The 10,810-nt window shown below is 46.4% G+C and overlaps 2 protein-coding genes across 4 annotated transcripts; one reads left to right on the top strand and one right to left on the bottom strand.

Moving 5' to 3' along the window:
- The first annotated feature begins 4,716 nt into the window (after positions 1–4,716).
- On the top strand, positions 4,717–6,361 carry LOC123053820 (NAC domain-containing protein 73). 2 transcript variants are annotated; one of them, XM_044477389.1, is made up of 2 exons: positions 4,717–5,061; positions 5,737–6,361. In XM_044477389.1, exon 2 carries the CDS (start codon positions 5,748–5,750, stop codon positions 6,162–6,164), a length of 417 nt encoding a protein of 138 aa, XP_044333324.1. In that variant the 5' UTR covers positions 4,717–5,061; positions 5,737–5,747; the 3' UTR covers positions 6,165–6,361. The 2 variants fall into 2 exon arrangements, with proteins under 2 accessions (XP_044333324.1, XP_044333323.1); XM_044477388.1 differs by having other exon boundaries at positions 4,723–5,061; positions 5,740–6,361.
- An 841-nt stretch (positions 6,362–7,202) lies between these two features.
- On the bottom strand, positions 7,203–10,663 carry LOC123053819 (protein LAZ1 homolog 1). Of its 2 annotated transcripts, none has more exons than XM_044477386.1 (5): positions 10,431–10,663; positions 9,396–9,682; positions 9,186–9,308; positions 8,412–8,702; positions 7,203–7,695 (listed from the first exon to the last, which is right to left on the bottom strand). In XM_044477386.1, the coding sequence occupies exons 2-5, from the start codon at positions 9,675–9,677 to the stop codon at positions 7,492–7,494; spliced, it is 900 nt and encodes a 299-aa protein (XP_044333321.1). In that variant the 5' UTR covers positions 9,678–9,682; positions 10,431–10,663; the 3' UTR covers positions 7,203–7,491. The 2 variants fall into 2 exon arrangements, with proteins under 2 accessions (XP_044333321.1, XP_044333322.1); XM_044477387.1 differs by having other exon boundaries at positions 10,435–10,650.
- Between the last annotated feature and the right edge of the window lie 147 nt (positions 10,664–10,810).

Raw genomic sequence — 10,810 nt, 5'->3', positions numbered from 1 at the left:
AAATAATTATTCAAATTCAACCCAATACAACAATCATCCACATTACAAATAATTATTCAAATCTTAAATAATGCAATACAAAACTTGTGATGAGTACAAATACAAATGAATACAAAAAGGAGTCACTGTCCAGCCCTTTACCAATGGTGCTCAATGAGATCCTCCTGAAGTTGAAAATGTGTGTCTGCATTTTCAATCTCCTTGTATGTCTGAAGAAAAGCTCTAATGCGGTTAGGGTCTCTAGCTGGTTTGACACGGCTACCCACATTGTCATAGAAGAATTCCAAGTTCATTCCTCTCTCATCTTCAAGAATCATATTGTGAAGGATAACACAACATGTCATGATATTTTTCAATGTTTTCTTATCCCAAAAACAAGCAGGACCACGGACAATGGCAAACCTACATTGCAAAACACCGAATGCTTTTTCAATGTCTTTTTGGGCTGCCTCTTGCACCCTTGCAAATTCACACTGTTTTTTAGTTTTGGGTTCTTTGATGCTCTTGACAAATGTGCACCAAGGAGGGTATATACTATCTGCAAGATAGTACCCTTTTGTGTATTCATGCCCATTGATAGTGTAGTTGCAAGCAGGAGCATCACCACTAGCAAGCCTAGCAAACAAATGAGACTGTTGCAACACATTGATATCATTGAGAGTGCCCGGCATACCAAAGAAACAATGCCAAATCCATAAATCCTCGGATGCTACGACCTCTAGCACAATTGTTGCATCACGAGACTTGCCACAATACATTCCTTGCCATGCCTTCAGGCAATTTTTCCATGTCCAATGCAAACAATCAATGCTACCTAGCATGCTAGGCCAACCTCTCCTCCCATTAGATGCCATCAATTTCTTTGTGTCATCCTCGTTGGGTACCTGAAGATACTCAGGACCAAAGACACGGATGATCACTTTTGCAAATCTACGCACGGACTCAATTGTAGTATCTTCACCAATGCAAAGGTACTCATCGGCATAGTCAGCCGGAACGCCATATGCAATCACCCGCATAGCTGCGGAGATTTTTTGATATGCACTAAATCCCTTTAAGCCCGCATCATTTCTTCTTTGCGTAAAATACCGGCAATTTGCCTCGCAAGCTTGAACAAGTTTCACAAAAAGAGATCGGCGCATTTGGTACCTTCTCCGGAAGAGGTGTGGTGGATATGTAGGATTCTCCGCAAAGTAGTCTTGCATCAACATCTCATTCCCAAGATGACGATTCCGAGGAATGCAAAGACGCCCGACGGTCGATCCTCGCCTTCTCTTCCGGTTCTCGTCTTCGTGCTCCTTCACGGCAAGTGCCATGACTAATGTGTGCTGCCGAAAGTTGGCAAGCATGGTCTCAACATCCGAATCGTCCGAATCGGACGAATCAGTGAGCAAGAACTTCTCGCACGGGTTCAAATCCATCTATATGCACACCGGCGCGTCAAGGAACTATAGCGCTCGCTCGCAAAGATCACAAAAATACGCACTAACCAGTGGAGGATGCGGCGGGTGATACCGGGCGGCGACGATGGGCAGGCTCGACGGTGGTCGATCCCCGGCGGCGGCAGCGACGAGGGCGCTCTTCTCGCCGGATCCGGGGGTGTCGGTGCAGCGTGACGGCGCGGGAGGATGGTGGGCGGCCCCGCCGCGCGTTTCTACCCGCAGATTTGGCGGAATCGCCGGCGGCGGGCGGGCGGAAGCAAAGGCGGTCGGCGGCGGAAGGGGTGGGGAAAATGCGCGCGGGCTGAAATGTCCCTCCCGCCAACTACTTCTCTATGATGCAGGGCACCGCAGTCGCGACGGGGAAACCCGCGTATTCGCGGGTTGGGGCCGAGATTTTGCCGCGCCCCCTAAAATTTTTTGCGGACCAGGGCGGGATGCGGGGTCTGATCGAGCAGGTTTTTCCGCCCCGACCCGCATTTTGGCGGTTATTTTCCGGGTCGGGGCGGGATGCGGGGTCTGCTAGAGTTGCTCTAAGAGCATCTCCAACAGAGGGTCCAAATATAAAAATACCTAACTTTTGGACCGTCTGAGGCAAAAACGCTGCTCCAACAGACGGTCCATATGTAAAAAAAATTGGACCGCAGCCTCCTCGTGATGTAAAATACAATACCTCACGGTGCAAATTTACATCACGAGATGCATCTGGTCCAAAACCAGCTGCCGCCCGCGAACGTCCAACCGCCACTTCATTTCCTTTCCCGCCCGCCCGCGCCCGTCTGCCCGCCCGCGACCCGCCCAGCCGCCCCCCCCGGTCCGGCGCCACCATGGCCGAAGGCGACGACCCCGTCGCCTTCTTCGCCGCCCGTTTTCCGCCGCAGCCGGTGGGCTGACCCACGTGGCCGCCGCCGCTGCCATCTTGCCTGCAACCGCTGCCATGTCACCGCCCCCCGCCCGCCGGCCCGGATTAGCGCCGCCCCGGCCGGTGGCCACCGCGCCGGCGGCGAAGCCGGCGAAGGGACGAGGCGGCGGAAAACGGGCGGCCAACCGCAACCGCAACCCGACCGACAGTTCTACGCGGCCGGTGAAGGCCTCCAAGGCGGCCGCGGCGGCTCGGGGCGACGACTCGCAGCCGATGCGGCCGGCGGCCTCCTCCAGCAGCCACACATCCATTCCTCAACCTCCCCTGCCGCCACCGCCGGCAGTGGAGGAAGATGTGGCCACGCCGACGGCCACCGCAGCTGAACAGTGGCTGGCAGCAGCCCCGCGACCGTTTTCAGATTTTTACATCTTTGGTTTGGACCATTTATTGGAGTTGCTTTTTTGGACCATCAATTTGGACCATATATTGGAGTTGAGCGTTTTTCGGAGCTCCAAAATGCACTTTTTGGCGGTCTAAATTTTACATCTCCAGTTTTGGACCGCCAAAATTTGAATCATTTATTGGAGTTGCTCTAAGAACTGTATATGCTCACGTATTAATGATACTGACAATATTATGAACAGTGCTCCCTGCCCACGACTGTGCTCCATAAATGATGGATTCCACGTCGGTCATGTACAGTCTTCGTCGTGTGCAGTTTTTCTGGACCGGGAATTTCTCACACATGGTCCGGTTATGCATAACGATGGCAGTCGACTCAAAAAAGAAAAAGAAAAACGATGGCACGAATAAATATGGTGGCAATCACAATCGTGTTGTCCCATCGTAATACTCCCTTCGTTCTTATTTACTCTGTATATTATGTTTGACTGAAGTCAAACTTTGTAAAGTTTGACCAAGTTTATAGAAAAAATATAAATATTTATCATAAAAATCAAAATGATGTGGAAGTACATTCAATAATGAATTTAATGATATTAATTTGTTATTGTATATGTTAATTTTTTTGTTTATAAACTTTGTCAAAGTTTACAAAGCTTGACTTTTACCAAAGCTAATATGTGGACTAAATAAAAACGGAGGGAGTATAATCTTTTATTTTGTCAATAGATTGCCAGTTTTTAAAATCGCTTCTAAAATGTTCCAAAACATTCTGAATTTTTTATGAATGTTCAAAAGGCATGTGCGTACAACTTCTACATAATTCAAAATCCAAATTTGAAATACACTAGAGCAGCAAAAAGGAAAAGCTAGGAGTTAAAATGACACTATTCACATTTGGATTTATCATTTTTGTTTACCTATGTGTCTTTCAAATATGGATTTGAAGTTTCTAAGGTTTGTAGACACATGTCTTGTGAACATTCACAAAATAAATCAAGATGTTTTAAAACATTTACCAAACTTGGGAGAACGGAAGCATGTGAAGGGTGGTATCAGCTGATGCTCTTCCAAAACAAAGGGTAGAAAGAAGATTTCAGCACCTCCTTAACCTATTCTGATTTTTGTAAATGCCAATATATTGGGTTGTAGGGAGTAATTAGAAAATGGTTCGGTTGAGTACGTAGAACTTTGCGAGACAGGGAGACTAGGGTTTGCCTGTGTGCTCTCGCAAGACAGGGAGACTAGGGTTTCTTGCCTCCTGCCAGCGGCGCGGCAGGTCTACCTCGTCCTATGGCCTTAGGCCATGGAGGCGTGGTGGATCTCAGTCCTTGATGGCGGGAAGGCTCTTTCTCCGTTTTTAGATGTTTTTTGTGTCCGTTTAGGGATTGTGTGCTGCTCAGGAAGACGAGGTGGCGGTGGCTCCCTGGAGATGGAATGAAGTTCTCCCCGTCTAGCCCTTGTTTCGGCGGTGCGACAAATGTCGTCGGAGAACATGTGGAGGTGTGTTTCTAACGGAGATTCGATTGGTGGTTGTCTTTGGTGGATCCTCTCGGATCTGATATTCGTTCCTCTATGTTCGTGTTTGTTCATATTGGACCCTTTCGAGCTACGCTTATCTTCATCGGCAGCGGTTGCTGTTCTAGCGGGCTGGTCCTATTGGGCCTTGGTATGACTTGCCGACTGTCTACTACAACAAGTTTTGCCCGGCTCCAGCAAGGGAGGGGTGATGACCGCGGCACGCCTTCGGCTCACTTCAGTGCTTGTAGTCGTCGCTCGGTGGTCTACAAATCTGATTATAATATTTATTATTTTCGGTGTTCGTTGTACTTCAAAGATTGATAATGAATAGTTTGGAAGTTCTTAAAAAGAACGCGCAAAACTTTTTTTTGCGGGGTGACTACGTAAAACTTACTATTGCTAAATAAGCCGTCGTAAGTCGTAAGATCAAGGTTAAGAAGCAAATCACCCGGCGGCTAAATACAATCATCCAGCCGAGTAGGATCAACATTAGCCAACTAATGTATCCCCGAAAAAAAAGGCAACAACTATTGCCTGTGATTTCCGGCGAGGGCACCAATTTCCCCAGCTCGCACCCATTCGCATTAACTGCTGCTGTTCTCAGTCAGTACTCGGTAGAGATAGATAGATGGAGAAGTAAGAGACACCAGAGGCTTCCCTTGCAAGCGCTTCGCTGAACCTCCTCTAGTCCTCTTCCTCCCAGAACAGAACAGCCGCATTAGGTTCCGCCGTCGTTTCGATCCACTGGTCGCGATGGTCGTTGATCCAGTTCTCAAGGGATTTGACCTCAACATCGCGGCAGTAGATGAGTCAAGCCCCTTGGAAGGAATCGACCTTGTAAGTATTAGTCAACAGATTTGGATTCTTATCGGGATTTTCTAACCGGGAACGGATTGGATTATTGTTGGGTTTCGGGTTTTTAGATCCGATCTGTCGAGTTTGTTGGGTTTTTGTTTTTGTTTTTGAAATCAGTTTGTGATGAAGCAATTCAGTAACATTATTTGGTTGGGCCGCTCCAAACAGACCTACTAGTGGAAGGCGGAGCAATTCGGGGGTGTTTGGTTCAGGGACTTTTTTTAGTCCAGAGACTAAAAAAAGTCCTTAAAAAGTCCTTAAGAACCAAATGGGAGGGACTTTTTCTATAGGGACTAGAAAAAGACTCTACTGAAGAGTCTTTTTTATTAGTCTTTGGGACTAGAAAAAGTCCTAGGACTTCTGAATCAAACACCTCCTCAGTAACAAATATCCCCAAATTATTGGCCCCGGTCTACTACCAATTTTTTGGTTGGGCCGCTGTTGGCTGCAATCCAAACAGACCTACTAGTGGAAGGCGGAGCAATTCAGTAGTAGCAAATCTGCAATTCTACTGGTCCGATTTAATTAGGCCGTAAAATCCTCAAGTAAACCTTGGTGCGTCTAGCATCCGCCAAGCTATAGAGCACTGGCATTTCACGCACAGGCGCGGCCGAACTCAAACTGACTGTTAATTACTTCGTCTGATCATCGATCTAGCAGGTGTGACGATGGACGGCACGATCAAGCATTTTTTCTACCGTCCCAAGGCGTTCAAGAGTGGACGGACGAAACATCGGAAGATAAAGGCGGAGTGCAACGCTCGTTCCGCGTGGTACAAGACCGGCAAAAGCATGACATTGAAGGCCAACGGCCGGCTGACGGGCTGGAAGAACATCCTGGTGCTCTACACCAACACGTTCGGCGGCAGCGCGCGAGACAAGGCCAGGAAGACCAACTGGGTGATGCACGAGTATCACCTCAGCGACGTCGAGGACGAGGAAGACGAAGATGGGGAGCTGGTCCTGTGCAAAATCTTCTACCAGACGGCGGGGCCCAAGAGAAGAAGTGTGTTGAGGACCCAAGAGAACAAGTGCCCCTGTGGCATGGACGTTTTGCCATCCCAAAACAACCCCCCAAAAAACTAGTAAAACTTACCGTCTAAAAGAAACTTGTCGCACTTGAACTAAAAGTTGCCATCCCTGCCGTAGTTATGGGCCCGTCTTTTGGTAGCACGAAAGAACGCGGATCTTCTCGAGTTCTTGTGTCCACGATGCTGTACTTGTAGTTCTTAAAACCTTGCAGCTCTTCTCTCGTAATGACATGACTACCTCTCGTTTTTTTCTCTCTCCGCCTATTAACATTTTGTCAGAAGTTTGACCACATTTATATTATTTTGCACTAACTTTAAATGTCAATAGATTGAAATTCAAATTTAGGCTAGTCACTTATCGTTTGTTGTGCATGAAAGCTGACTTCAAATGTCATCTTATGCAACCCCTCAAACGTGCTAGAGCCTTCTAGAGTTAATATAGCTTGGGGTTTTTTGAGCAATTAATTTAGCTTACATGGGAAGTTGCAGCTTGAAATATGATGTGGCATTCCGCCCAAAATAGGCACCACAAACTTTCCGACGTAGATACGATTTCACCGGCCCGGTCTTCCTTTGGCTTCTCCACTGGCTTAAATTTTGTGTGAGGCTGAACTTCACAGGTTGATTCGTTCTTCATGAATAGGTCCATATCATGGTGGAGTGCTGCTATGCACACGATGATGTGCAAACGACAACGTATATCAGTCCGTCTACGCATATCAGTAAAGTGCAGCCGACGGCTGGATCGGGCATCGTCCCGTTGTCGTGCAGGCTGTGTCGTTCACACAGGCGGGCTTCTCATCATCCAGTGGGAACATCAATGATCGCTGATAGTCGTTTCGCTGGACCCTCTTACTACATTTCTTGAAGAGAAAAGGAACCTTGAAATCAAACCCTGCAAATTTCTGGCATCCCAAGTCCACACCAGTCAGTCGCCCACTTTGCCACTGTGTGCGGTGCCCTCCCCTTTCAGGTACCACCTATGTATGCAGAGAGATGCGACAACAATGCCATCCAAACCATACCTGGACTCATAGCACTGTGATAATTTCAGACAAGTTTTGGAACAATCATGCAGTGACACGCGATGATCTTGGCGACAGTAAACCACCATTTATTCTGGGCGCAATTCGGGGCAGGAAACCCCCAAAATTCTCCTTATTCGGGCATTACATAGTCTCACAGCACGGTAACAACAGTAGCATTCCTATATCTTGTTCCTGATCATCTCGTTTTTCTAATGTTCAAGGTATAACGACGACTCTACACGTGTCCACAAGGAAATACACGTCCTATAACATCTTTGAATCAATACTCCCAGCACATACACACAAAATCATACAAGAGCCAGCGGAAGACGTTGCTTGGCACGAAGCCCTGGATCATTCGTTCTTCTTCACGGATTTCGCCTTGTCAGCGCCGCTGTACGGAGCGACGTGGTACGCATATTGCTGGAGGACTGAGAAGATGACCATTTCCAGGATAATCAAGATATTCTGGATTGCCTCCTGGATGTGCTCCACGTCCAGCCAGAAATGGTGAGACTGAATCACCCCTACAGCAGCCAAAATATCCAGTGCACAGCCCTGCAGACAAGTAACGGCATTCAAGAATCAGGAGTTTGATCGTATTTGATTTGATAAAAAGAAACGGTGTTACAAAATGAAACAGGTGTCGTATTTAGCTAGTTAGTTTCCTACAGCGAAGGATTGCAAGTTAGAATGTTGCCTCAAGCACCCATAGTAGACAATAGGGTGATTCACTCACAACAAGAGTCCACTAGCAATGTCTACTGCAACAAAGTTGTGCGTTGAAAGGTGAAACAATTTAACTGATTTATGCTCATAAACTCGTTTCACACTTATCTCTAGCTTATTTTTTCACGGCAAGGGTAGCCATGTATAGTTGTTTCTTTGCGACCTTTATTATTATTACTGAATTTGGATATTTACATGGCAATGCATGGAAAATTAAATTGCAGACAAAGCTCCTATATCGATAACCATCAGCCGTAATAAAAATAAATAAGGTAATTAAATATCATGCTGGACAAAATCCAAAGAGCAAATGAGAGAAGAAGCTTCATGCAAAATTATCACAGATAACATGGCAAGAATAAAATGTCTTAACTATCAACATTACTAAACCAATATCGCCACCTCAATTAAATGTTCCAATGCAACCATCAAGACAAACTGGCATACAATTACATCAATAACATTCATACACACAGACAAAGTAACCCCAAAGATATTTATAAGAATATTCAAACTCTTTCCAGCCAGGAGAGGAAGTGATTTACCTGCCAGAAAGAGAAGAAGACAATCCCTTTGATGCACAAGAACTTCGCAAGAGGCTTGTGAGGTGCCAACTCCTTAGCAAACAAGTGATAGAATATGACCAAGGCATATAATGCCATGGAGACTGAAAAGTTCAGTATAATTGTGAACGTCCAGCTGACCCAGCTGGGGTACAGCCCAAGAAGCTGAAGTGCAATAATCAGAATGGAGCATACAGGCCTAACAACAACAAATTGCCAGGTCCAGTACTTCAGAAGCTTTAATGTCTTGTGCTCCAGCCGAACATTGCGGGGCTGCCAAAGCACAGAACCAGAAGCATATTGGTTACTTTCAGTACACACAAAGTAAAACTAATGAACAGCGTGAAAAGCCTTAACTATCAGTACTGCTAATAGCTTCCAGACTACACATGCAGGACAACATTTAAACGCATATAGGCAAACATAGTGAACAACACATGAAGAATCTAAGTTAAAATCATAACTTAAGCATGACTACTCATATGTACATGGTTCAATTAAAACAGATATTACTATGTGAATAAGTACTTTATTAATGGAGTATAAAAACCTTTTTGTTCAGACCATGAATCACTTTAGTATTACTGAACAATGCAGCATCCTTCAAATATGTAAAGGTTCAGCATGGGTATGCACCTAGGACCCCCTTACTAATTTGTCATTCATAGTGCAGCTTGCATTACCAAAATTCAAGAGCAGATTACAGCAACATTCATCAAACTTTCTATAAGAGTATAGAAGGGTGTAAGTAGATACCAGGAAAAGAGAAACAGGGAAAGAATGATGAAGCACCCTCCCTTTGATTTCATCAGGTACAATATTTTTGCTAATAGATATATTTAAGTAGCTGTACATCAATGCCAGAAACTTAGCAATAACCTGCACAATTGAAAGGAAAAAATATAAGGAAAAGTGAGTGAAATCACAAACTTCAGGTGAAAATGTCATTGACCCAAGAGGACTCACCAGTGCCTCATAGCATTCTTTAACAGACTCCAAGCATGTAAAAAACGCTTTGCTTCCCTTAATATCCAGAAGACCAACAAAGGAAGTTATGGCATACAGTGGAGGCATTAGCACAATAATGAGTATGGCCTTCTGCTCTTTGGCATTTTTCCAGTAGAAAAGATGTTGTGATACCAGCTGCACTGTGAAATGCATAGATAACATTACACAACAAGCTGCTCCAAGGAGGGTAAGAGTTGGAGCATCCATTTTAGTAAGATCCATCCCTGGGAACATCGACATGGTGCCTGAAGATGCAGATATTCATGTTTATTCATCAGGGATATTAACTTAAGCTAATGATTATTCAAAACAAAGAAGTAGCATTAGAAGAACAAAACACCAAGAGCGTGAAGATTTGTATGATCATTTTCAAGATAGTGAAGAGCCAACTGAATCTCCAAATCCTCATTTGGAGAGTCACTACAGAAGATACCCTGTCCATTTTTTGCTTGCACTCCAACCGACTCCTCAAATGCACTCATCTGTATTTTATTTTATCAATTTCCTATAACTACTAACATCAAACTACTTGCATTTGTGTTCCCCTCACTCAACAAACTGATGCACTGATTATCGATGTACCGGTCAACTCATAAAAACAAACAGTACTTCTGAGGATAATTTACCCAGCCATACAAAAAAAATACTAGCCAGCAAAAATCTGTAGCAAGAGAGAAGAGAGCAGATAGGAGCAGCGCACAGCAAGGCAGCAGCGGCAGCCAGCAGCACCAACGCGAGGCAGCAGCGGCGGTGTAGCAGCAGCATGATAACGGCCCCCGTCGTCGGAGGCGCCGAGGCAGACAAGGATGCAGACGTCCTCGGCCGCCTTGAGGGTGCGGGCAGGTACCTCAGCGGCGGCCTCCCCGAGGGCGACATGCCTCCGGTCCGCCGCGCCCAAACCCAGATCGGCGGTCGCCACGCGCTGCCTCTCGGCCGGTGCGGTACAGAAAACAGAGGAGGGAGGGAGGGAGGGAGGGAGGGAGCGGGGCGTGCCTACAGCTTCCGTCGGCACGCGGGAGGGAAGGGGAGCAGCTAGCGCCGGTTGCTCGTTGCGGAGCCGCCGAGAGATCTGCAAATTTGGGCGCTGTCTGTCTGACGATACGTAGCTTCCTGTGAAGCCGCCGCGGTCTTAACTCTTTGATGTTGCGTTTCTTGTTTTCTCTTTTCTTGAGCGAGAGAAAGCTGGGATTATATTTACTGCAACAAACATCATGTCTTTACACAGAAGATACACATCTGGAGGCTCCGCCTGCGGGGCGTTTCTTTCCCTGTCAGCCGACTTCCACGGCTCCACCTCTCTCCCCAGCTGGCGTGACAACTGCGCACCGCGCGCGGCCATGGCTCCACGCGTGCAACTCTGCGCACCTACGTAG

The sequence above is a fragment of the Triticum aestivum genome, chromosome 2D (assembly GCF_018294505.1).
Source record: "Triticum aestivum cultivar Chinese Spring chromosome 2D, IWGSC CS RefSeq v2.1, whole genome shotgun sequence".
NCBI lineage: Eukaryota > Viridiplantae > Streptophyta > Magnoliopsida > Poales > Poaceae > Triticum > Triticum aestivum.
This window is presented reverse-complemented; position numbering and strand designations above follow the sequence as displayed.

Coding starts and splice junctions, on each gene's coding strand:
- LOC123053819 (XM_044477386.1), bottom strand. CDS start 9,677: ATGTCGATGTTCCCAGGGATGGATCTTACTAAAATGGATGCTCCAACT. Junction 9,309..9,395: donor AAGAATGCTATGAGGCACTG/GTGAGTCCTCTT, acceptor TCAATTGTGCAG/GTTATTGCTAAGTTTCTGGC. Junction 8,703..9,185: donor TCCCTGTTTCTCTTTTCCTG/GTATCTACTTAC, acceptor GTGCTTTGGCAG/CCCCGCAATGTTCGGCTGGA.
- LOC123053820 (XM_044477389.1), top strand. CDS start 5,748: ATGGACGGCACGATCAAGCATTTTTTCTACCGTCCCAAGGCGTTCAAG.